This window comes from Marmota flaviventris, chromosome 2 (assembly GCF_047511675.1).
Source record: "Marmota flaviventris isolate mMarFla1 chromosome 2, mMarFla1.hap1, whole genome shotgun sequence".
Classification (NCBI taxonomy): domain Eukaryota; kingdom Metazoa; phylum Chordata; class Mammalia; order Rodentia; family Sciuridae; genus Marmota; species Marmota flaviventris.
In genome coordinates, this window is record NC_092499.1 from 89,795,702 (window position 1) to 89,821,628 (window position 25,927).

The window sequence follows — 25,927 nt, forward strand, 5'->3', positions numbered from 1 at the left end:
CTGAGCCCGGGGCAGGCCACTCAGCCACCCACTTGAAGAGTAGCGCGGTTAACCGAGAAGCAAAATCCGAAGATGATTGGCCCAAAGAGGATTTGCCCCGCCCCAATCACCGCGGCAGCTGGCCGCGGCGGGCGGGGGGGGTCCCTCCGCCGGAGGGTTTAAAGGGCACCTCCGTGGGGGCCACTCAGCTGGAGCGACCGACCGGTGCCAGGCCAGGTGTGCGCGTCCGTCGGTCCTTCCGTGCCCGCGCCGGAGACCAGCCCCGGAGGCCGCCCGGGCCCGTCCCTGTGCCCGGCACCATGAAGCAAGAGCCTGCAGCCCAGAACACCCCGCCCCCCTCGCCGTCTCCGAACGCATCCGCGCAGTCCCCCCAGGAGGATGGCGACCCTCCAGCACTTTGGATTTTCGGGTATGGCTCCCTAGTGTGGAGGCCCGACTTCGCTTACAGTGACAGCCGTGTGGGCTTCGTGCGAGGCTACAGCCGCCGTTTCTGGCAAGGAGACACCTTCCATCGGGGCAACGACAAGATGGTGAGAATCTGACTGTGCCCAGGGGGGTGAGGGCGGTGGGTAGCATTGTGGGCGCCGGTGCCTTGGAATAGCCTGGGCTCTCTGGGCCAATGTGTAAAACTGTGTCTGGCTTTGTGGCTTAAATTTGTGTGCCCAAGTGATCACTGTGTGATTGATGCCTGGAGTCGGTAAACCTGTGGATCCCTGGGTTGATTACCAATCTGGACCATTGCCATCTATCTGCTTACTATTTCTCCTGTATCCCTACATCACTCGCTGCTCATCCCTCTGTATGAATAGGACTCTCTGAGTCCTAGCCAACAGAATGATAAGGCTTTCTCTGCGTTGATGGCAGAACTGATTTCTAACTTGTCTTTCAAAATCTTCCTTCCCTCCCTAGCCTGGTCGTGTGGTGACCCTCCTTGAAGATCGTGAGGTAAGTGCTCTGGGAAAAGGGGGACCCAGCACCCAATGTGGAAGGGTACCACACACAGAGCTTTTTGGGCCCATGACTGTAAGCTATAGCTGTTGCTTGTCTGGCAGAGTGGAAGTATGTTTTGGCTCAGTGTTTCTCAGAGTTATGTAGGATCTGCAGAATTTAATTCAGTAGGATTGGAATGAGGTCTGAGGTGCACCATTTCTAACAAGCTTACAGGTGATGCCATTACATGTTTCTGAACCACACTATGAATAGAAATCCTGTCCTCCCTGGGATTAGACCACCTTTTAAGAAAAGAGGCATAAGCCAGGCCTGGTGGTGCACACCTGTTAACCCAGGGAATTGGGGAAGTTGAGGCAGGAGGATCCCAAGTTTGAAGTAAGCCTGGGCAACTTAGTGGGACCCTGTCTCAAAAAATAAATAAACAAGAGCTGGAGTTGTAGCTCCGTGGTAGAGTGCTTGCCTAGCAAGTATGAGGCACAGGGTTTGAACCTGAGCATCACTTAAAAAAATAAATAAATAAAATAAAGGTATTGTCTCCATCTACAACTAAACATATTTTAAGAAAAATAAATAAGCAAGCAAACAGATATATAGAGTGGAGTTATAGCTTGGTGGTAAAGCAGCCCTGGGCTCCCTAGTACCACCACAAAAAAGAAAAAAAAAAAGTACAGTCCTTGGGTCACGGGGGGTGGGGTGGGGGTGGGGGAATAGCATTCTGTAATGAAGGAGGGACCAGCAAACAGTTGCTGTGACTGATCAGAAATATCTTTATTTCCTCCTAGGGCTGCACTTGGGGTGTGGCATACCAGGTCCAAGGTGAGCAGGTGAGCGAGGCCCTGAAGTACCTGAATGTGCGAGAGGCAGTGCTTGGTGGCTATGACACCAAGGAAGTCACTTTCTATCCTCAAGATACACCTGATCAACCACTCAAGGCATTGGCTTATGTGGCCACCCCACAGAACCCTGGCTACTTGGGCCCTGCTCCAGAAGAGGCCATTGCTACACAGATCCTGGCCTGCCGAGGCTTCTCTGGTCACAATCTTGAGTACTTGCTGCGTCTTGCAGACTTCATGCAGCTCTGTGGGCCTCAGGCCCAGGATGAGCATCTGGAAGCCATCGTGGATGCTGTAGGCACCATGCTGCCCTGCTTCTGCCCGACAGAGCAAGCTCTGGCGCTGGTGTGAGGGGCTGAGCCCCTGCAGGGAGTGCCCATGTGGACATCAGGGCCAGGTGCCCACCACAGTGCTTGATACAAACTTGATACAGCTAGAATTCCTGAGATGTCATGGTAGACAACTGGGGACTTCTCTTCCTAAGCCCCTGTCAGTCTGCCAGCTTCTAGCTCTCTTGCTTGACACTGACTTCTGAACACTTTATTTATTGCACCATGTTGGTGTGGTGGCAGGGTGGGTGGGGGGGGCCTGCCCTGGACATGGCCCTGCTGCGCAGTGGCTCCACCTCAGGCCCTGGTGCCTGACCAGATTTCCCTCATTGCTGCTGCTAACCCCACACTACACAGGCCTCCACCTCTCCAGGGAGCCTCTAAGAGCCTTGATTTTCTGTCCATCCAGACCAACCATTTCCCAGCCTTGGAAATATTACCTGCCCAAGTTCCCAGCCAGCGGGAGGGGCAGTGGGAAGTGAGCAGAGGGAGCCCTACAAGGACTCAGGCCCCTTCCAATCCCACTCACCCACTAGAGTCCCAGGGCAGAGCTGGATCTGTTGCCTAGACAAAACTGCTGAGACTGGGCCTGGGCCTCTTACCTTTTGGGTTTTGTTTCTCCGACTCTGTCTCCTTGTCTGTCTGGACCACTTTTGTATATCTGTTGGTCTGTTTCTGGGAAGCTCATCACCATAGGCCCTTGCTCCTTCCCTCTCTGTCTCATACTGTTATTCATAAATTGATCTCTTATTATCTCTGCTGTGCTGGGATGTGCTTCTTTCTTTACATGAGGGTTGGGGTAAGCAAGAGGTATACCCTAGAAGTTTCCTAGGAGGGAAAAGGCTTGGACCCTATACCAGGTCTTCCTTCAGCTGCAGGGCCAGCTGCTAGCTCTTCCTGGCAGGTGGGCCAGAACTCTGGCTTCCTACTAAAGGAGCATGTGGATTAGGGTATGGGGATGACAACTTCTGGGCAACACTGACAGTGGGATTCTGTGGCCTGTAGGACCTGAGGTCCCTTTTACTTCCAGGGTCAGAGTGCTCACAGCTGCCTCCTGGGGCTGCAGTTATTGGCTGTCCCTTCTCCTGTCCCAAGCTGCCAAGACTTGCCCATATTGGGATAAGTTGTAAGATGCTCTCTTGTTGCTGCATATTTACCCCCTGCCTCTCCCTGTGTACTCTTCCTCAGGTTCTGGCTCCAGGGAGGTCACAGTACCTAGATGTCAGCCTGGTCTGCCCCTCTTTAACAATGAATGGCTCCTATGAGGGTCTCCTGGACCTGCAAGATGGGAGTGGGGCCAAGATGACAGGATTTAGCAGAAGAGTCTCTGTCCAAACCACCCCTTCCTTCACTACCTAGAGACCTCAGAGAAGTACCTAGCTCTCTGAGCACTTCACCCTATGAGGGGACAGATCCCATGAAATGATGGATGGGGACAGGCTGTGTGGTATGTACTGCTGTTGTGGCCAGTGCCCTGGATTGGTCTGGTGTCCCCAGCAGGGTCAGTTCCGATCAAGTTGGGCAGGTGTTGTGCCTGGGGAGGGTGCCATGCTGAGTCGTGTGCCCATGTCTTGGCAGCCTTGTAATCTTAGCCATTGATGGGAAAAGTGTGGAGTTCAGCCAGGTTCTTCTGGGAACCTGGTCAGGACAACACAACAAGTGTGTGACAGAAATCCCTGGGCAGCCACCTCTGGGGCTTCCTGCATCACAGCAGAGCCTGGCTCTAGACTGGAGGTTGAACTGGGTGGGGAGGGCTATTTGTCAGCTAAACATGTTCCTCAAGTCATTGTGTCAGGCACTGTTCTAGGCACTGGGGATACAACAATAAAAGGGTCCTCTCTCTCTTTTTTTTTTTTTTTTAGTGGTGCTGGAGATTGAACCCAGGGCCTCACACATGCTAGGCAAGCACTCTACCACTGGGCTACAGCCCCAGCCCAGGATCTTCCTCCTTAAGGAACCTGGAGTCTAGAACTGATGGTGACCATTCCATATGAAATGGGAGCAAGTCGAAAGGAGCCCTGAGCTGAGTGAACAGGCAGTCAGGGAAGACTTTCTGGGGGAGGGAGCCTGAAATGGGACCTCTGGGAACAGGGAGTCAGAGAACAGCATGTGCTTGACTGGGAGACAAGGTCAGACAGGCTGGCCCAGCAGCAGGGGAGGGGACATGAGGCTGCATAGAGGGAAGGACTGGGGCCAGCTGCCCTAGTGACTGTGCTGGGCTGTGCAGGTGGCATTCCTCCTGGGTCAGTGGCGGACCTCCAGTGGATTCTGGTGTGCTAATGAGGAAACTCTGGTTGCTGTGTCACACTGGAGGAGGAAGGCCAGTCAGCAGGAGGTGATGGTGCGAGCCGTGCAAGAGGCATGGGCAGCGGTGTGGATCTGAGTGTGATTTAGGGGTGAGATTGATAGGATTTGGTGACAGACTGGTTGAGCAGAGTGAGGGTCTGAAGATATAGTAGGGAAAAGCAGCTCAAACTCAGGCTCAGTTTCTTCTACTAAACAATACAGACCACTTCGGAGCCCAGATGTGGGTGGGTTTTCCCTACACACTGAGTAAGCAAGCAATTCTGTAGCAGGAACCCAGCAGGGTGTCCTGGAAGCCAATTTGATTCTGACACTCCTGGTGATCCCACAGGCTGAGGGTTCAGTCCCCAAGACCAACCCCTCACTTCTGATGCCAGGAGTACACACCAAGTTTTTGCTTTTGTTTATTTGTTTTTGGTACTGGAGATTGAACCCAGGAGCTGTTACCACTGAGCCACATCCCCAGCCCTTTTTATTTTTCATTTTGAGACAGGGTCTCTCTGAGTTGCTTAGGGCCTTGCTAAGTTGCTGAGGCTGGCTTTGAACTTGTGATTCTCTTACCTCAGTCTCCCGAGCCTCTGGAATTATAATCATGTGTCACCATGCCAGCTTCTTCAGCTTCTTCAGCACTCCTTCCTTGCAGCTATGGATCGGGACCCCTTCAGGGGGTCTTATCATCTACTATCAGACATGTCAGAGAATGTTAGAGTTTCTATGACCTATCTTGGAGAGGGAGTTATGAGCCAGGCACTATGAATGAAAACATATATGTATATCATCATATCATAAAGGTGAGGGTAGAGCCAGGAGGGCCAGGCTCCTTGGAACCGGAAAGGGAAGGGTAAAGATCTACCCTGGGCATAAGTTGGGGTTGCCTGTGGGAGAGGCCATCCACATGGATGTTGGGGACAGCTAGATATGTTGCTGTGAAACACAGGAGAGAAATCTGGGCTAGAGTTGTATTAGATACATGCAATTGGTGCTTGAGGCCATAAGGGGAGGGAAAAAGAGGATGGGGCAGGCTTAGTGTTGAGGTCCCCAGGCCTGGCGGTCTGAGTAAAGCAAGAGGAATTGGGAACACAAAACTGGAGGGTAAGAGGAGAACCAGGAAAGAGATGGGTGTCTCTAGGAGTGTGAAACATTGTTATGCTGCCAGGATGTTGAGGTAAATGACAGAGGAAAGTCCACTGGATGAAACACCAGCGGGTCCCTGGGGGGTCTCAGTGTGAGGAACTGCAGGAGCAGTGGTGAGAAGCCACAAGGCCAGGCCCTCCTGGGCCAGTGGGGGAAAGCAGATGGGTTTCAGATGTGGCCACCAAGAGGAGAGAGAAGCAAAGGGGTGAGTGAGGATGTGGGAAGGTGTTGGGGTCTCAGGACCCCTTTACAAAAAGATTGTTGAAGACCCTGAGGGTTTTCTTTATGTGGAATACAGTGTTCCGTATTTACTATGCTAGAAATGGAAAATGAGAGGTTTAAAACATACTCAAAATTAAAAATAAAAACAAGGGGCTGGGGTTGTGGTTCAGTGGCAGAGTGCTTGCCTAGCACAAGTGAGGCACTGGGTTCGATCCTCAGCACCACATTAAAAAAAATGAAGTTAAAAAAAATTAAAAATAAAAACAAGGCTGGGGTGGAGTTCAGTGGTAGAATAAATGTTTAGCTTGCATCAAGCCCTGGGTTCAATCCTCAGCACTGAAAATAAATAAATAAATAATAAAAATTTAAATAAATAAATACATAAATGATTACATACATACAATAAACCAGCTACATTTTACTTTTCTCTCTCTTTTTTGAGATGAGGGGGAGGGTCTCACTATATTGCCCAGGCTGGCCTTGAACTCCTGGGCTCAAGTTATTCTTCTGCATCTCTTGAATGCTAGGATTACAGGCATGTACCACCATGCCTGGCACATGTTTAAAACGTTAGTTAAAATTTAAAATATGTTTTTTTCTTTTTGGTACCAGGGATTGAACTCAGGAGTACTCAACCACTGAGCCACATCCAAAGCCCTATTTTGTATTTCATTGGAGACAGGGTCTCACTGAGTTGCTTAGCGCCTCACAGTTGCTGAGGCTGGCTTTGAACTCGCGATTCGCCTGCCTTAGCCTCCCAAGCCTCTGGGATTACAGACCTATGCCACTGCGCCCGGCTACATGTTGACATTTTTAGAGAAAAAAGATTGTACTTATCAAAGCAAAGTAGTGAAAAAGTGGCTTTATTTTTTATTTTTAAAGTCTGGCTTAATTGAACCTGCTGAGAGCTCATCTGCTCCTGCATCCACTCTGTTGCAGATTCACATGTAGCTTCTAGAAAACTCTACCATGCACTGCTAAGGAAAGAGAGAGAAGACAACCCCTTGGTTTTATTATAGACATAGTTTTGAGTTTACATTCACCTGAGAGGTGTTTTGGGGACCCTTAGGGGTCTCTGAGCCAACTTGGAAAACTTCTTATGTCCTTTTTTAGTTGAGAGAGTCTTGAGAGGGGTGAAGGTTGGGTGCCCCACTTTGGACATCAGCAATGAGGAATTTCAGAGTTAATAGAGACCTCAGAAATCATCCTGTCCATCCCGCCAGGGCATCTTCCTGGACAACCAGGAGTTAGTGGGAAGGATAAGTCAATTCAATTGCCATTTGTTGAGTCTGCAACATGCAGGAGGGCCCTTGACCTCCAGCTGTGGGAGACAAACAGCCCCACCCTCGCACCTGGAACTCTGGGAATGGGGCAAAGCTGTTCTGCTTCACTCAGTGAAGGGCCTTCAAGAAGTGGTAGGAGCCCAACAGGTGGAGAGGCCCTCCAGGAAAGGAGGGAGGCACTGCAGGACTTGGCATGCAGCTGAGTGGTAGAAACTTTGGGGTGTTGGAGAGGAGACCGGAAGCCACCTTGGGGTCAGATGTAGAAGGAAGTGTTAGGCGTTTTCTTGCAGGAAAGTCAGTTCTGTGGTGATGTTTTTGTTTTTTCATGTTTTTCCTCCCACAGAAGGATCTTTTGTTTGTTTTTGTTCTGTTTGTTTTGTCTTCTTTAAAGTAGGCGGGCATGAGTGTTGTGTTCAGGCTATGGTGAAACTTATGCTTGTAGTGGGGAAAAGATAGGTTGCAGGCTGCTAGAGCTGAGGAGCCTGTTGTGACTCCCGTTCTGGGCAAGGATTGGTGAGGGCTGGAAGAAAGCCAAGGACCTGAGGGCATTGGAGGTGCCTGCTTCTTGGCAGCTAGTTGCAAATGTGAGGCATGCAGTGGGGAGGAGGCTTTGCAGAGAGGACAGGAACACCAGCCAATAGGAGCTGTGGACAGATAAGAGGATGTGGCAAATACGTCTGGTTTCTGTGTGTCTTTCAAGCTCTGAGGGGCTTCTCCTGGTTGACCCCATTGGGCCACAGGAAGGATCACATTTTTCTGGGGGCTGTGGTTCTCCTGAAGAGAGTAGCTGTGCCCATATCAGTTGTCAGAGAAGCAGAGAGTGGGTGGCTTTGGTTATTAGTAGAGCCAGTGGCTATCAGAGGGGCTTGGTCAAAGCCTGCGTGGCTGTGCTTGTCCTCTGCCCTCCTCTCTATAGGACTGAACCCTTCACCTGCCCCCCTAGTGGCAGAGGCCCAACTCAGGGCACAAAGCCTGAGGTGGCAGCCTGTCCTTCCTTCTGGCTCCCTGTGGAGAGTCCCCACCAGGCCTGACCTTCCTCACACTTCCCCAGTCCAGGCCACCTCAGGCCTCAGCCCTACTCCAATCATTTCCTTAGGTTTGGGAGCTTGACACACTGAAGGTTCAGCTAGGTTATCAGCCCTTCTTGGTAGCGCCTTCTTTACCCTGGGCCTCTCTCTTCCCACCCTCTCAGCTGGGGACTGTGTGCACACTCCTGACTTTCACCCTTTGGAGCTCTCCTCCTCTGACTAGCACTTTAGTCCCTGTTCTTGGCTTTGTTCTGGATCCTGCCCATTATCCTGGCATCTCCTTGGTGGATTCATTTTCCACATTATTCAAGATGCAAATCTGGCCACACACAACCCTCCCACTCTGATGGCCTCCAACATTGATTCCTGGCCCTCAGCACAAGTGTCACAGCACCCTGGACCCAGCGTTCCTGGCAGTAATGCCCACCCTTGACCCTTCCACCTTTACCCCTGTAAACCAATCTGCCTGTCATCTCCTCCTGCCTTGCTCCATTTCCAACCACTTGGACTCTGCTCCCACTGCTATCCCCACCTAGGCGCCCTTCTGACAGACACCTTCTCCCACCTTTCATCACCTAATGTGGCACCTTGCTGCTGCTGTGTCCAGTGCAGTCCTGCCATCTCTGTCCACCTCTGTTTTGTGCTCAGCATGTTGTATGGACAAAATCTGCTTGTAGTTCTGTCTCTACTAAATCAAACGTCCCCAAGGGCCAGAACTATGTATCCCAGCACAAAGCACAGCACCAGACCCTGGGGGAGTGGGAGCACAGGGGACATATGGGAAATGACTCTTCTACTCTGTTTTGTTTGGTTCTGAGGTGATGGGAATTGAAGCCAGGGCTTCACACATGTTAGGCAAGTACTCTACCGCTGAGCTACACCCCCCAGCCTTTGGAAATGGCCCTTCTGAATGCAATGTCACACGTCACCTTGGAGGGAAACACCCCATAAAATGTTCAACCATAACCAAGGGTGAAAGCTAAGCCACCTCCCCAGGCTAATATTCCATATGAACATTCATGCGAAAAGCCCAGGAATGTGAACATGACATCACTGGGGCAAGGAAAACCAGCCAGAAATGGGCAGTGCCACCCCACAGGACTGCCATCTTGAGTAGGCCCCTTTCTACCTCAGTCTGTCAAGGCAAGGACCTTAAACACAGGCCATGGGAAAGGGGCTATCCTTTACTAGTCCCCCCAATTCAGGGTGCTAAACTGGAGGGATTGCCCTTCAATCATGGAGTGGTACTTCCCCCTTCCCACCATCCCTCTCCTGTCGCTATAGGAGGGGCTGGCCTTCCTGGGCACAGCACAATGGTGGTGGAGATGTGAAGGAAGGGAATCCGGGTCAGTAACATAGCCACCAGTAGCTTCTCCCCACAGGTCCAAGCCTCTAGCCAAGCACAGCCCCTCGTGGGCCCAGTCATGCCCTGGCCCAGGTCAGGAGGCAGCAGGAGATGGGGAGGGTTGCTGGCTGGAAGGGATGGTGAATCCATGGTGGTGCAAGCAAATGACAAGCTGGTTAATGGGGCCTGCATCACCCCATTAAGAGTAGGCCCTCACCCATGAGGTTTCTGGAGGAAAGACCTGGATTCTGCTCACAGGCCACTCAGCCTGAAAAGTATGATTTACACTGAATAGATGGGAGCTGATGGGCAGAAACCTGCCACATTCCTGCCACATGCAGGGGGGCCTTTTACCTTGGGTCACGCGCCTCTGCTCTCACCCTGAAAGTCTCTTCCCCACCAGCTCTGGCATGGCTCATTTTCCCCTCAGATTTCAGGGCTCAGTTTAGATATCACCTCCAGGAGGTGAACCACCTGAACCACCTCTAGTCACAACCAGTAAGGCCTGATTTGGGTATTCTGCAATGTGTCTCTGATATCTGTGCCCTTTCTCTTGCACATTAATCCATTGACTGCACCATATCTTTGTCAGATTGTCAGATCCTCTCCATTCTTGTTGGCTCCCCAGGAGACAGCCCTTGAGGGCAGGGACCAAATCTGTCTTGAGGTATCCCAGCAGGTCTTGCATACAATAGATGGTTACATCATTCTGGTTGACCAAAAGCCCACTCACTTGGCAAGAGGCACTGGTGAGGAAAGGGGAGGAGCTGGGAGGGGCACTTTGAGCTGTTACCTAGATGAGGGACTATGCAACAAATGAGGTGGGCTGGTAGCACCCCATGGTCATGGTCCACCTCAAAGATGCTAGGGCCTCACCCTGGGCAGGGACACTGGATTGTCACTCAGATGCAAAGCAAGTGCACTGGGCTGGGAGTCTGTAAGTTCTTATCCATGTTTTATGCAGTGTGTCTTAGGCAAGGCATCTTTAATTTATCTGGATATCTGCTCAAATGTAAAATGTACAGCTGGACCAGAAACTAGTTCCTGTCTAGTCCTAATGGCTCCTCTTTTTCAGGATGGATGTGAGCTTGAAGTCAGTTCAAGAACTAAGGCTCAGCCAGGCATGGTGGCACATGCCTGTAATTCCAGCAGCTCGGGAGGCTGAGGCAGGAATATCTCAAGTTCAAAGCCAGCCTCAGCGGAAGTGAGGTAGTAAGCAACTCAGTGAGATGTGGGGATGTGGCTTAGTGGTCGAGTGCCCCTGAGTTCAATCCCTGGTACCTTGACCCAGCCCCCACAAAAAGAACCAGGGCTCCAGCAGGGTGAGGTGGTATGTGCCTCCAGTCCCAGCTACTTAGCACTAGAGATAGCTGGGCACAGTGATGCCCAACTATAATCCCAGTGACTCTGGAGGCTGAGGCAGGATCACAAGTTTGAAGCCAGCCTGGGCAACTCAGCAAGGCCCTTAGTAACTTGGAAAGACCCTGTCTTGAAATAAAAAAACAAAAAGGGCAGGGACCAAATGTAGTTCAATGATAGAGGGCTCCTGGGTTCAAGCTCCAGCACCAAACCAAACCAAACAAAACCCACCAAACTAGAGCTATACTTGCCTGCTGTAAAGTCCTTGGCCAGGTTATTTAATATCTCTAAACTGGAATTCCTCAACTGGAAAGCAAGACTGAGAACCACAACTTCCTCTCAGATTCTTGGAATTAGATAAAGGGAAACATTCCACATACTTTAAAGCACCATGTGAGTGTTGGTCATTATTGTTCTCGTCACTGTTATTTTTCACCAATACTTCATAAGTTTTTAGATTATCTCTCATACTAGGATGAAGCACTATGAGGACAAGAGATGGAACTCCCCTGTTCTTTGCTGCTCAGCTCAGAGCCTGACTTATTTCAGGCCCTCAAAAATTTTGCTGAACAGGCCAGTTGCTCTTGTGCAGCTCAGGAGGCTGAGGCAGGAGGACGGCAAGTTCAAGGGCAGCCTTAGCAACTTAGTAAGACCCTATCTCAAAAAAAAAAAAAAATATATATATATATATATATATAAAAAGAACTGGGGATGTAGCCAGTGGTAAAGAGTCCCTGAGTTTAATGTCCTCTACTAAAAGAAATTTTTTTAAATGAACAAATAAATGGATACATGAGTTCTACAGAATGAATGAACACATGAATGAATTAACTTAGCAGGACAAATAGGATTTCCTGGGATGGAGGGGAAAAAGAGAAGTGTGGGAACAGGGTCAGTGCCTCCTGGGCGGTCCAGGTTATGCCACGTTGCTGAGGGCAGGTGACAAGCTACAGGAGATCCCTGTTTATGAGCCTCACTGCCCCTCTCCAGCAAGGAAGGGAGAGGGAGGAGGGAGAAGGCTGGCTTCAGCCAGGCCCTTCTGATTTGTTTACTAACACTACAGTTCTGGGTCATGACAGCAGTAGCATCTGATCCAGCTAAATATATCTGCTCTGCTGGCTTGGACCACACAGCTGGCCCCTGAAGGTCACACAGACCAGGGACCACCCCACTCATCCCTTGGGGTTGGGCCCTGGGTCTTGTCCTGACCCCAGAGTCCTGTGTCCCCAGGGTACAAATGGTTACTTTAAGTCCAAACAAAGCTGCAATTACTGGATGATTCCATGTGGATAGTTTCATCCTGGACAGAATCAGAGGATGTCAGGGAGGAAACCCTAACTGTCCAGCTGTAGGACAACAAAATGGGTCATCTCTCTTTGTGAGCATATTTGCATTATTTATGAATGTCAAGAGAATATTTTACTCTTGGTCAATGTTATTACTGTACAATGTCTAGTGAAAAGAGCACAAGAATTAGGTACAGTGTGAGTGCTATCATGTCCTTTAAAAAGCATAGAAATAGGGCTGGGGTTATCGCTCAGTGGTAGAGCACTTGCCTAGCATGTGTGAGGCACTGGGTTTGATTCTCAGCTCTGTATATAAATAACTAAATAAAATAAAGGTCTATCAACAAATAAAAATACATCTAAAAAAAGTATAGAAATATATGTGGAAGGAATCACAAGAAACTGTCAACACAGTTTACCTCCCAGGAGGGGAACTGGGGATCAGAGGATAGGAAGGGAGAGAGATTTTTCTCCTCTCATGCCTTTTCATGTTTTGATTTTTTTCCCCCTTGGTACTGGAAATTGAACCCAGGGGCACTTTACTGCTGAGCTATATTCCCAGCATTTTTTATTTTTTAAGACAGGATCTTGCTAAATTGCTAAGGTTGATCTCAAACTTGCCGTTCTCCTGCGTCAGCTTCCCAAATTGCTGGGATTACAGGCATGCGTCACTGTGCCCAGCTGTTTTTGATTTTGAACTGTGCAAGTGTATTGCCTGTTCATAAGTCAATAAGTAAAAAAAATATAATACAATGAAGATCTGCCAAGTGTAATGGCACATGCCTGCAATCCTAGTGACAGGTGGCAGGAGAATAAGTTTTGAGGACAGCTTCAGCAACTTACCAATATTCTCTCTTAAAATAAAAATAAAAAGAGCTAGTGATGGAGCTCAGTGGTACAGTGCCCCTGGGTTCAATCCCCAGTACCTAACCCCACTAAAAAAGAAAAAAAAAATGCAGATCTGAAAAAAGAAAAACCTTATACCCAAAGAGGGGCTACATGGAAATAACCCACCTAAGTTAAGAGTACTCATTTTGGTGGTGGGTTGTGCAGGGAACTCCCTTTTCTACCCAGGGGAAGGGTGGTGGTAGGGAGAAGCTAGTAAATCAAAACAGCAGACTTGCAAACAAAGTATCTGTATCTAACTTCAGATATCACAAAGAAGTAACTGCCTTAAAATATACTCCCAAGATCTGAAATTTCAGCCTCTAGTCACTCATTGATCTGATCTGCAGCTCTTTTCCCTTGAAAACCTGCAGGGTCAGGTGACATTTCCAGGTTACCATTTTATCATGCCCCAACCCAGTACTGGAGGTTGAGCCCAAAGCCTCAGATATGCTAGGCAAGTACATGACCACAGAGCTACATTCCTAACCCTTTTTTTTTTAATTAAAATATTTTTATTTTGTTTTATTTATTTTTGTGGTGGTGAGGATCAAACCCAGTGCCTCACATGTGTGAGGCAAATGCTTTGCCACTGAGCCACAACCCCAGCCCTCCTAACCCTTTTTATTTTGAGACAGGGTTTTGCTAAATAATCCAGGGTAGGCTTAAACTCTCAATCTTACTGCCTCAGCCTCCTGAGTCCCTGGAATTATAGGCATGTGCCACCACACCTGGCTCAAAAAGATTTTTGATTAAGGATTATTTTTGCTTATTCATTTACTTATTTTTGGTACTGGAAATTGAATCCAGGGGCACTTTACCACTGAGCTACATCCTCAGTTCTTTTTTATTCTTCATTTTCAGACAGGGTGTGCTAGATTGCTTAGTGCCTTGCTAAATTGCTGAGACTAGCTTTGAACTTGAGATCCTCCTGCCTCAGTCTCCAGAGCCACCATGCCCAGGGATTATTTTTGCTTTTGAGTTTACTCTGAATTTCTCTTAAAAACATAAACTTTCTTACTAATAGTATTGGTAAAATAGCACACAATCATAGTAGCAAATTTGGAAAATACAGAATAGAAATATACACAATTTTTAAAACATTCACGATTGCATTATCCAGGAGTTTACCTCCTTACTATGTATTGAAAATCTTCACATACTCAGGAGGCTGAGGCAGGAGGATCATGAGTTCAAAGCCATTCTCAGCAATTTATTGAGGCCATAAGCAATTCAGTAAGAGCCTGTCTAAAAATAAAAAATAAAAAGGGCTAAGAATGTGTGGCTCAGTGATAACCGCACCCCCCCAGGGTTCAGTTTCTGGAAGCTAGTACCAGAAATAACAACAAAACACTATTAGAATTCACATACCATACAACTCATCCCACAAAGTGTACAACTCAATAGTTTTTACTGTATATTCACAGAAATGCAACTATTGTCACAATAAATTTTTGAGAATTTTCATTAGAACAAAAAGAAACCCAGCTTACACTAATCTCCACATCCCTACGCAACCATGCTCCTACTCTGTTTTTTATCTATTTGCCTCTTTTGCGGGGAGTGAGGGATACTGGGGATTGAAACCAGGGTCCCTCTAACCATTGAACTACATCCCTAGTCCTTTTTTTATTATTTTATTTTTGATACAGGGCCTCACTAAGTTGCTGAGGCTTGCTTGGAACTTGGGATTCTCCTGCCTCAGCCTCCTGAGGTGCTAGGATTATAGGCATGTGCCATTTACCCTGGCAATTTGCCTATTCTGGACTTTTTGTTTTTATTTATTTTGCAGTGCCTGGGATTGAACCCAGGACTCTACGCATGCTAGGCAAGTGCTCTACCACTAAACTACATCCTTAACATTTTTTATTTTGAGACAGAGATTTGATAGATAGCCCAGGCTAGCTTTGAACTTGTAATCTACCTGCCTCAGTTTCCAGAGAAGCTGGCATTATTGGCATGCACACAATGCTGGCCATCTGGACTTTGTATAATCATACAATATAAGATCTTTTTCTTTTGTGTCTGACTTCTTTCAATTAATGTTTTTTTTTTCAAGCTTTATCCATATTGTAGCACCTATAATATTTCATTGATTCGTTTATGTATGTATGTATGTATTTATTTATTGGTGCTGGACATTGAACCCAGGGTCTCAAGCATGCTAGGCAAACACTATATCACCCCAATATATTTTTTTGGTGGGGGATACCGGGAATTGAACTCAGGGGCACTCGACAGAGCCTCATCCTCAGCCCTATTCTGTATTTTATTAGAGACAAGCTCTCACTGAGTTGCTTAGTGCCTTGCTAAATTGCTGAGGCTGGTTTTAACTTGCAATTCTCCTGCCTCTGCCTCCCGAGCTGCTGGGATTATAGGCATATACCATGGCGCCTGGCCTCTGATATCCCCCAATTTTTTTTATTGTTGAAATTGCATTATACAGCCATACATTTTATTCATCTATTTACCAGTTAATGAATATTTGAATTGCTTCTACTTTTTGGCTGTTATGAATAATGCTGCTATGAACATTCACGTTCAGGTTTTTGTGTGCACATGTTTTCATTTCTCTTGGGTGTGTACCTAGGAGAGGAATTCCTGAGTCACGTGGTAACTATATGAGAGTTCTCCAAAGAAACAAAACCAAGAGGATATATATATAAGTTTTTTTTGTTTTTGTACCAGGGATTGAATCCACTGAAGCACATCCCTAGCCCTTTTTATATTTTATTTTGAGACAGGGCCTCAATAAGTTGCAGAGGCTGGCCTCAAACTTGTGATCCTCCTGCTTTAGCCTCCCAAATTGCAGGCATGTAATCAGGCATGTGCCATTGTGCCTGATATCAATACATATAAATGTTGATCTCATCCAAAAACACCCTCACAGAAATAACCAGAATAATGTTTGACCAAATATCTGATCACTCTGTAACCAGTCAAGTTGACATATAAAATTAAAACATCAGAATAAGTATTCTTTTTCTTTATTTTAAAAATATTTTTTTAATTGTATTTTTTTAATATCTTTATTTTATTTATTTATTTTTATGTGGTGCCGAAGATAGAACCCAGTGCCTCACATATGCTATGTGAGCCACAACCCCAGCCCACAATAGGTATATTCTGTTTTTCCTTTTTTAATATTTTTTAGTTGTAGACAGACATGATACCTTTATTTTATTTATTTTTATGTGGTGCTGAGGAGCAAACCCACAGCCTCACACGCCCCAGACAAGCGCTCTGCCACTGAGCCACACCCCCAGCCCAATAGGTATATTCTTAACTTTTAGAGGAACTGCCAAACTATTTTCCAAAGTACTACCCATTTTACATTACTATCACAGTGAATGATTTTAATTTCTCTGTCCTTAACGCTTGAGTTTTTTTTTTTTTTTTTTTTTGGTACCAGGGATTGAACTCAAGGGTGCTGAGCCACATCCTCGGCCCTTTTTTACATTTTATGTTGAGACAGGGTCTTGCTGAGTTGCTTAGGACCTCGATCAGTTGAACTTGTGATCCTCCTGTCTCAGCCTCCTAAACCACTGGGATAACAGGTGTGTGCCACTGCATGTGTGATTGCATCTTGATTATAGCCATTCTAGTGATGTCAAAAGTGCTGCATATTCTTTGACTTTTGAGCAATAATGATATTGCAATATCACTTTCTAAAAAAGAATAAATAGAAAATGTGGTCCTTTTATTTTTTATAATGTCGGATACAAAATTTTTATTATTGATAATTCTGGAAACTTTCCCATTGCTACCCTTAAATTGTTTCCTGATACATGTTCACAATTGTTCATTAATCTTGTAGGAATTGCCCTTTAGGGCAGCTGTTTCAGACAGCTAGGTCCTCACTGCTCTTTTTTCCACCCCCCACCATACCTGTCTTTGGGGGACTCATTGGCCATGAAAATGGGGTCATGGTGGAATAGTATCTTGTTCAGATCATTCTCTTTGAGGTCAACAATGGAGTCTGCATGTTGGATGATGACAACCAGGGGAATTTGTCATTGGAAGTAGAGGGGCAACCCCAGGACCTCTTCCAAGGCACAGAGGGTGCCAGACTAGAGCCAGGCATCTGTGCCACTTATGCAAAGGCTCCCCTCAATGAGAAGTTCTGAAGCTGAATCTACAATATTTCATAGTAAATCAGCCTCTTGAGTAGCTGGGATTACAGGTGTGGACCACGATGCCTGACACATTTTCTATTTGTGTATAGTGTATGACACACAGAAGGTGCTTAAAAAATAAATCTTGAATAAATATTTTTGCCCATTTTCTACTGAGGTATTGTATCTAAGACCAACAGCTGACCATTCAAATTTGTTGTCTTCTTCCATAATTATATGGTAAACTTTTTTGCAGTACATGGGTGGTTGGTCTGAAGTTCTCTGATAGAATGTAAGCCAACTTAAAGGTCTAAGTCTGAAGATAGCAGGAAATCTCCTCTTCAGTCTTTCTTTTTCCTATAAGATGTTTCTGCAAACCAATACTGACCATGCAGATGAGAACAAAGCCTAGGGATGGCAGAGAAACAAGATGGAAGAAAACTCAGACCTTGAATGACTGTCAAGAGCAGATGCAAATTCAAACACTTTTTTTTTTTCTTTTGCAGTGGCAAGGGTCAAACCCAGGGCTTCACATCTATTCTCCCACTGAGCTACATCCCCAGTTGCAAATTCAAACTCTTACGTGAGAGGGAAATATATTTTTTAAAAATTTTAACCATTTTGGGGTCTCTGTTAAAGCAAGGTGTGCTATCCTAATTAATACAAACAATGATATTACTTGGTCAGAGAATACTTCATGGCCCAAGCAGTAGACATCTGCAATTGCTTTCTATGCATGAGTAGCTTAGACCCACATAAAGATGAATCAGAAAGAAGAATTAGATTCAGTGACATTGGCCTTAGAGATCATCCATTTTATTTTCTTGCTCCCACTAAATTCTGATGATGTACTACATTGGCTTATATCGACTTTAGATTGAATTCTAAAAATCAACATGCACAGGTCTATCATTCAGACCTTTTGGTAGAGGTGTTCCTAGGTGTTTAAATTAAATTGATCAATACAGTTTTTGTTATTTTTAAGAATTAAAAAAACAAAGCTGGGTGCAGTCAATGGTGCACACCTGTAATCCCAGCAGTTGGGGAGGCTGAGGCAGGAATTTCTAAGCCAGCTTCAACAACTTAGTGAGATCCTAAGCAACACAGGGAGACCCTGTCTCAAAATTAAAAAAAAAAAGGGGGCGGGGGCGGCTGGGGAGGTGGCTCAGGGTTAAAGCACCTGTTGTTTCAACCCCTGGTACTTCCTCTTCCCCCCAAAAAAATAATAATTAAAAAGGTAAAATAAACAAAAAATTGGTTCAATCCAGAACACCCTTCTCTAGTACATGTTATTTATCCAGAATACAGGTACTGCAGAGGGCCAGAAGGCAGCTGATGGAAAGCATTCACTGAAGTTCAATTACTCGGTTTCTAGTTCACCCCCACAAATTTTCTTTTCTGAGTTTTTCTCATTATTCAGAAGTTCTATATTTGGCAAAATGGTTTCCAAGCTCCCAAGAATTTAGAAAAGGAAAGGTTGTCTTGTACAGGTTCAAAACCACTTAAGTGTTTTTGGTTCTCAAAGCCAACTACAGAATTGTGCCAGAGTAGGTACTGGCATGATTCAGTGCTGGGCAAATGGAAGTCATACTGAAGTGGGCCTGGGAGCACAGATGCTCAATGACTTAACTCTCAGGAAAGGTAAAGGTATGTGCAGTATATTTTGGTTAACTAAGCAGGAACAGTCATAAAATCCCTAAGAGGGAATCTACCAAGATTAGGTACTTAAAAAGATTAAAATGTCAATCTCTCCCCAATTTTCCTTTATTAACTGTTCAAAAAAAATTCTGGATAAGTATTATACACTATCTTTTCCAAATCCCATTGAGTTTGAAGGCAAAGCAAGACTGCAAAGCTGAACTGTACTGTCTGTCCATGGATTGGACCTCTTCTCCTCCCCACGGCCTCCTCATATATCCTCACGCAAACAGCACCATCTCTTCAGGGGTGCAAGGCATAAGTGTCACCCAGGGTCTTCCAGGACCTCTCACCTGGGAAATAAGAGGGGAGCCCCTCTCTTTTCTGGCAGTCGGAACTGCTGCAGGATGAGTCCATGATTCCGGGTTTGTACTCTGTGCTGGGGGAATGGGTCAAATGTTCTGTATTAGTCCATTTTCCATCTCAGTCACAAAATACCTGAGGCTTGGAACCTTATAAAAAGAGTCTTATTTTTTTAAATGTTTATTTTTAAATTATAGATGGACACAATATATTTTTATTTTATTTTTATATGGTGCTGAGGTTCGAACCCAGTGCCTCATGCATGCTAGGCAAGTGCTCTACCTCTGAGCCAGAACCCCAGCCCCTATAAAAAGAGTCTAATTTAACTCACAGTTAGGGAGGCTCAAAGTCAAAGACTAAGCAGCTCCAACAATTCAACCTCTGGTGGGGGTTTCACAGTGGATGGTATCATTGGAGTTTGTGCAAGAGTGGTCACATGCGATACAGGAGGCCAGAGAGAGAGTCAGGGGTCTGGTTTGCTCTTTTAAAACAATTTACTCACTGGGTATGATGGCTCACACCTGTAATTTCAACAACTCTGGAGGCTGAGGCAGGAGGATCATAAATTGGAGGCCAATCCTAGCAATTTAACAAGGCCTTGAGCCACTTAGTGAAACTGTCTCAAAATTAAAAACAACAGGAGCTGGGAATGTGGCTCAGCTGTTGTGCAGGTGCCTAGCGAGGACCTGGGTTCGATTCTCAGCACAACATAAAATAAATAAAATAAAGGTATTATGTCCAACTAAAACTAAAATATATATATATAAAATTAAAAACAACAAAACAAACAAAACACAACCAAAAAACAAACAAAAACACAAGCACTCAGGGTTCAATCTTTAGAACCAGTACCTAAATAAATAAATTTTTAAAATATTCACTCTTCTGGGAACAAACCAGGGACCCAGAGGAACTATCATCATCTCTTCCAGGGGCAGTGCCTGCAACTACCTAACCACCTCCCACTAGGCTCTACTTGTTGAAGGCACTATCACCTCCCAATATCACAACACTGAGGGTCAAACTTCTACCATATGAACCCTTGGGGGTACAGACTACATCTATACCACAGGAGCCTGAGCTGCTTCTGGCTATTTCTCTAGAGAACAGTTCTTGGAGATCATGAGTTGGGCTGGGGGAGTTTAGAAAACTCCCCAAAGGCTGCCAGGTTGAACTCCTGTGCTCTGATTTGGTTTCTCTCTTCCCTTGAGGCCAATCTTCCATCCAAGTTAGACCAGGGTAGCTGCCCCAGCCCTTGATGAGGTCAGGCTGGGGCAGCCACTCTGGGTCTTTTTTACTTTTGGTATTGGGGATTAAACCCAGGAGCACTTTACCACTGAATTATATCCCTAGTCCTTTTTATTTTTTGAGACAGTTCTTGCTAAGTTGCTGAGTATGTAAGTTGCTGAGGCTGGTCTTGAACTTGTGATCTTCCTGTTGCAGCCTCCCAAGTAACTGGGATTACAGGTGCCACTGTACCTGGCCAGACATTCATTTTTTAAAAATATTTATTTATGGGGCTGAGGATGTGGCTCAAGCGGTAACGCGCTCGCCTGGCATGCGCGGGGCGCTGGGTTCAATCCTCAGCACCACATAAAAAAATAAAATAAAGATGTTGTGTCCACCGAAAACTGAAAAATAAAAATAAAAATAAAAAAGAAAATGTTTAAAAAATATATTTATTTATTTTGTTTGGTGTAGATGGACACAACACAATGCCTTTATTTTTATGTGGTGCTGAGGATTGAGCCCGGGTCCCGCCCAGGCTAGGTGAGCATTCAACCACTGAGCCACAATCCCAGCCCTTAGGCATTCATTTTTGAGCTTTGGGTCTCAGGACAAAGAAATCCCGAGAGGTAGGAGAGCAGAGGCATAGGTCTTGAGAGCAATCACAACAGCACATTCCCAACCCCTACCCGCTTTTGGAAGAAATTTGGTAGCTCCCTGGGAGTTCAGGTAAGAATTGGGGAGTATCACATTCAGAAAGAATACTTCTTGGGCTGGGGTTGTGGCTCAGTGGTAGAGCACTTGCCTAGCATGTATGAAGCACTGGGTTCAATTCTTAGCACCACATATAATAAATGAATAAAATAAAGGTCCATCAACAACTAAAAAAACAAAAATAAAAAAAATAAAAATAAAAGAAAGCCTAATTCTTTCACCCAAGGTACCAGGAACTGTGGACCAGGGATTCTGTGAGAAATGTGAAATATGTAAACTTTGTAACTTCCCCTGTCCAATATTGTTTTTACTTGGTATCCTTGTTTTTGTTTTTTGGTTCTAGAGATAGAACCCAGGGGTGTTTAACCACTGAGCCACATCCTCAGTCCTTTTTATGTTTATTTTGAGACAGGGTCACACTAAGTTGCTGAGGGGGGCTTTGAACTTGTGATCTTACTGCCTCAGCCTTCTGAGCCACTAGGATTACAGGCATGAACCATTGAGCTCGGCTGGTGTCCTTCTTTTGATAAGTAAGGAAACCCTTAAATTAGCTGGGCATGGTGGTATACACCTGTAAACCCAGCTACTTTGAGCACTGAGGCAGAAGGATCACAAATTTGGGGCCAGCCTGGGCAAATTAACAAGACCCTGACTCAAAATAAAAAGGGGCTGTAGCTCAGTGGTAGAGTGCTTGCCTTATATGTACGAGGCATGTGTATACACACACACACACACACACACACACACACACACACCGCAGCAAGATGCTCCTTTGAGGCAGCAGCTAGGAGAGAAGTCCATTCCCAGCAGCTTGCCATGAGGGGAAATTGGTGGTTAAGGATAAGGAAGCCAGCCAAGCCTCAGGACCTGAAGCAAGGAAGTAAAGGGACACAGGAGAGGCCATGGGTTGGTAATAAGCAAGGCATCCAGTTTCCTCAAGGTTCCTCAACCACCAGGAAGTGGACCTCAGACACACCTTCCCTCCTCCCTTTCCTTCTACCTTCCACCATTCTGACACCTAGTCTTGGGGATTGTCATTTAGGATTGTCATTTCTATAGCCTGCTCCTGGGGCTGTTTCCCCAGATAGTTCCCGAGTGGCAAATGGGTGAGCCATTCTCATGAGGGAGGTCCAAAATAGTCCAAGTTCTTGCCACTTGAGTCTTCAGGGACCTCTGTGCAGGGGGCTCTCCCCTAGTCAGATGCCTTTCTTAGCACCATTTGCTACCTTAGAGCAAGCATCTTGGCACAGCCAGAGGCTCTGTCTTTAGAACAGAACCTGCCCTGTACATCTAAGTGATTTGAAGGTGCATCATGAAGATGGTTGGATTGGGCAACCAGCACTAATTATGCAGTGTTCCAGATTGCAGGGTTTTGCCACTCCCTAGCAATCTCAGAGAAGCATGGAAGGCAGTCAAATCTCTCCATGTTCCTGAGAAGAGCTCAGGAATTAGCTGAGAAAGTTGACTGACCCTGAAGAAGTCTGGCAGTCCCCATAAAAAGACACATTGTATAGGAGACAGTCCAGGAAACAGACCCTATAGTGAGACAGGTTGCATCTTGGTAAAGGGCACACAGGAGAGTGGCAGCAGTAAATTAGAGATCTTCTTGCATATCTACATATCTAGTGGAGGTGAAATCCAAGGAGAGGACCTCAGTGGAGAAAATAATGAACTGACAGTTTTAAAATAAAAAAAAAAACAAAAACAAAATAACCTGAGAAAATGCATACAGGACTGTGTTTTCCTAAAAATGCTAGGGTTTCATTTTTTTTTTTTTTTTTTTGGGTCATCAGGTCAATTGAGTAATAGAAAATGGAGAGTTGCACTTTCTCTGGGCATGGTGGTACACACCTAGACTCCCAACTACTTGGGAGGATTACAAATTTGAGGCCAGCCAGGATAATTTAAATAAATGAGTAAATAAATAGATTTATTTTAAAAAAGGACTAGAGATGTAGCTCAGTAGTACAGTGCTTACCTAACATGCACAAGGCCCTGGGATTGATCCCCAGCACCTAAGGGCCTCCTGTCTAAGGTTGGACAAACAATGATGAGAGTTTATTCTGATTGGCAGAACGGCCATCATCTGGGATCTTGTTAGAAATTCAGTCTCAGGCGTCACTGAAGACAGAAGCGGAACTTGCAATTTAAAGAAGACCCCAAGGTAATTCATATACATATAAAGTTTGAGAAATATCACCTTACAAGTAATATTTCAAGTTTATTTTGCTTTACAGCATGTTAGAAACAGCGGCTGTGTTCCGATGGAGTAGGGAGTGGGTTTGTACCAGCCCTGGAAGCACATGTGAGATTCTCTAAAATCCACCAGACAGCTAAAACCTACTAATCTAGTCTGAGCTCCTGATTGTGCATTTAAGGAAACCAAGATCTGCTTCTAAGGGCCAGGTGGTCTACTGTGAGGGACACAGAGATGAGGGCATATGGACTGCACTTGAAAGCCAACAAGACTGTGAATGGAACATACCTGCTGGCACAAAGGTAAGCCTGTGCAGAACACACTAAATCCATTGCTCAGTTTGTTCTGCCCACCTGCAGCCCAGCCCAACCTCTCAGGCCTAAGTCAGTTTAGGAGCCAGTACCCAGAGTCCTGGAAGCTTAGATAAACTCCTACATAAAGGTGTTAGTGGGTCTGGCTGGGCACAGAGGTTCATGCCTATAATCACAGTTGCTCTGGAGACTGAAGCAAAAGGATTATCATTTTTTTTTTGGGGGGGGAGGGGGGTACTGGGCCATAGTTAGTCCAGTTTAGACCCTGGATTTCCAAGGGTGACTGTGTGTAATTTTTTTTTTTTTTTGAACTTGGGATTAAACCCAGGGCTTCTTTGTGTATGTTAGACCTAAGTGCTGTACCATTGAGCTACACCCACACCCGCAGTTGAGGCTGACTTTGAACTTGTGATCCTTCTGCTGGGTGCAGTGGCACATACCTTTAATTCCAGTGGCTTAGGAAGATCATAAGTCAAAGCCAGCCTCAGCAACTTGGCGGGGCTCTAAGCAACTTAGTGAGCCCTGTCTCAAAGTAAAATATATTAAAAAAAAGGGCTGGGGATGTGGCTCAGTGGTTAAGGACCCCTATGATCATTTCCCAGTACCCCCCAAAAATAAATAAAAGTAATCCTTTTGCTTCAGTCTCCAGAGCAACTGTGATTATAGGCATGAACCACTGTGCCCAGACAGAACCACAATCTTTTTTTTTTTTTTTTTTAAGAGAGAGAGAATTTTTAAAATATTTAGTTTTCGGCATACATAACATCTTTGTTTGTATGTGGTGCTGAGGATCGAACCTGGGTTGCACGCATGCCAGGTGAGCGCGCTACCGCTTGAGCCACATCCCCAGGCCAGAACCACAATCTTAAAAGATACACTAACCTAGGCTAACATGGCAAGGTGACCCTGGCAAAAGGGACTGGTTCACTGATCCAACCCAGGCCTTTATGTAGTACTAGATTTTTTTTTTTTAATTTATTTTTTAGTTGTAGTTGGACACAATACTTTTATTTCACTTATTTATTTTTATGAGGTGCTGAGGACCGAACCCAGGATCTCGCACGTGCGAGGTGAGTGCTCTACCACTGAGTCACATCCCAAGCCCAGTATTAGATTTCTGATTCTACTGAGGGTACTTCTTTCAGCCAGACTGGAGCTCTCCCTAGCATTTTTTCAGTGTTCAAGAAAAAAATTTCTGTTGAGTTGAGCTACTGCTCATGTGGAAGACTGACACATCCTGGAAGTGGACAGCTGGGGAAATGAACAAGTTATTAATGAGTTTGAAGCCTTTATTTAAATCAGAGCTGGGCGTGGTTCATGCCTGTAATCCCGGTGGCTCAGGAGATTGAGGCAGGAGGATTTTGAGTTCAAAGCCAGCCTCAGTAACCCAGCAAGACCATCTCTAAATAAAATATAAAAAAGGGCTGGGGTGTTATTTTACAGCAAATTGTTGTTTGGCTCCAAGATAACTGTCTCCTTTTAATTGTTTTGAATACTTTGTCACCCAAATTGTTCTTTGTTTCTTTTCTTAAGTTCATTTGATCCCAAGGACTTTGTTTTAATGCATCCTGACCACCTGCTTCACTTAGCTGGTCCCATGTGCCATACAGTAGATTCTGCTTAATGGCACTTCTTCTTCTCTCTCTCTATATATTTTGTTGTTGTTGTAGATGGACACAATATCTTTATTTTTATTTATTTATTTTTACGAGATGCTGAGGAACAAACCCAGGGCCTCACACGTGTGAGGCACATGCTCTACCACTGAGCTACAACCCCAGCCCCAGCACTTTTTTAAAAAAAATATTGATGGACCTTTATTTTATTCATTTGTTATGTGCAGTGCTGAGGATCAAACCCAGTGCCTCACACATGCTAGGCAAGCGCTCTACCACTGAGCCACAGCTCCCTGGCACTTCTTTTTTGCTTGAGGATTTGCATGACTCTTAGTGCTTTGAAGTCAATTTTAAGAGTGTACAAGTTACAAACATGCAAGAAAGAACAACCTATGATATCTAACAAGAACCCTGAAAATTTTTATACTGACTGTTTATAGATTTCAGTTTTGTGTTTACTGTCAGTTGATCAAAACATCTGGAAGAAAATGACTAAAACTGTTTGCATCGTTGTATATATTTATTATTTGATGTAATAAAGCTTATTTCACTGAAAAATAAAAGAAAAATAGCTGGGGGGGATGGGGGTGTGGCTCAGTGGTACAGCCCTTACCTAGCATATGTGAGGCACTGGGTTTGATTCTCAGCACCACATATAAATAATAAAAAAAATAATAATAATGGTCCATCAACAACTTTTTTTTTTTTTTTTTTAAAAGCATGGGGACTGGGAATGTGGCTTAGTGTTTAAGTGCCCCTGGGTTCAATCCCTGGTACAAAAAAAAAA

General features: G+C 45.5%; 1 protein-coding gene across 1 annotated transcript; it reads left to right on the top strand.

The window, feature by feature from the left end:
- The first annotated feature begins 111 nt into the window (after nt 1–111).
- Chac1 (ChaC glutathione specific gamma-glutamylcyclotransferase 1) lies at nt 112–2,866 on the top strand. The gene is made up of 3 exons (XM_027926251.2): nt 112–530; nt 910–945; nt 1,734–2,866. The coding sequence occupies exons 1-3, from the start codon at nt 300–302 to the stop codon at nt 2,133–2,135; spliced, it is 669 nt and encodes a 222-aa protein (XP_027782052.1). The 5' UTR covers nt 112–299; the 3' UTR covers nt 2,136–2,866.
- The last annotated feature ends 23,061 nt before the right edge of the window (nt 2,867–25,927 follow it).

Excerpts from the sequence above, each read along its gene's own strand:
- Chac1 (XM_027926251.2), top strand. The coding sequence starts at position 300 with ATGAAGCAAGAGCCTGCAGCCCAGAACACCCCGCCCCCCTCGCCGTCT. Across the intron at positions 531-909 it reads ATCGGGGCAACGACAAGATG|CCTGGTCGTGTGGTGACCCT; the intron begins GTGAGAATCTGA and ends TTCCCTCCCTAG. Across the intron at positions 946-1,733 it reads CCCTCCTTGAAGATCGTGAG|GGCTGCACTTGGGGTGTGGC; the intron begins GTAAGTGCTCTG and ends ATTTCCTCCTAG.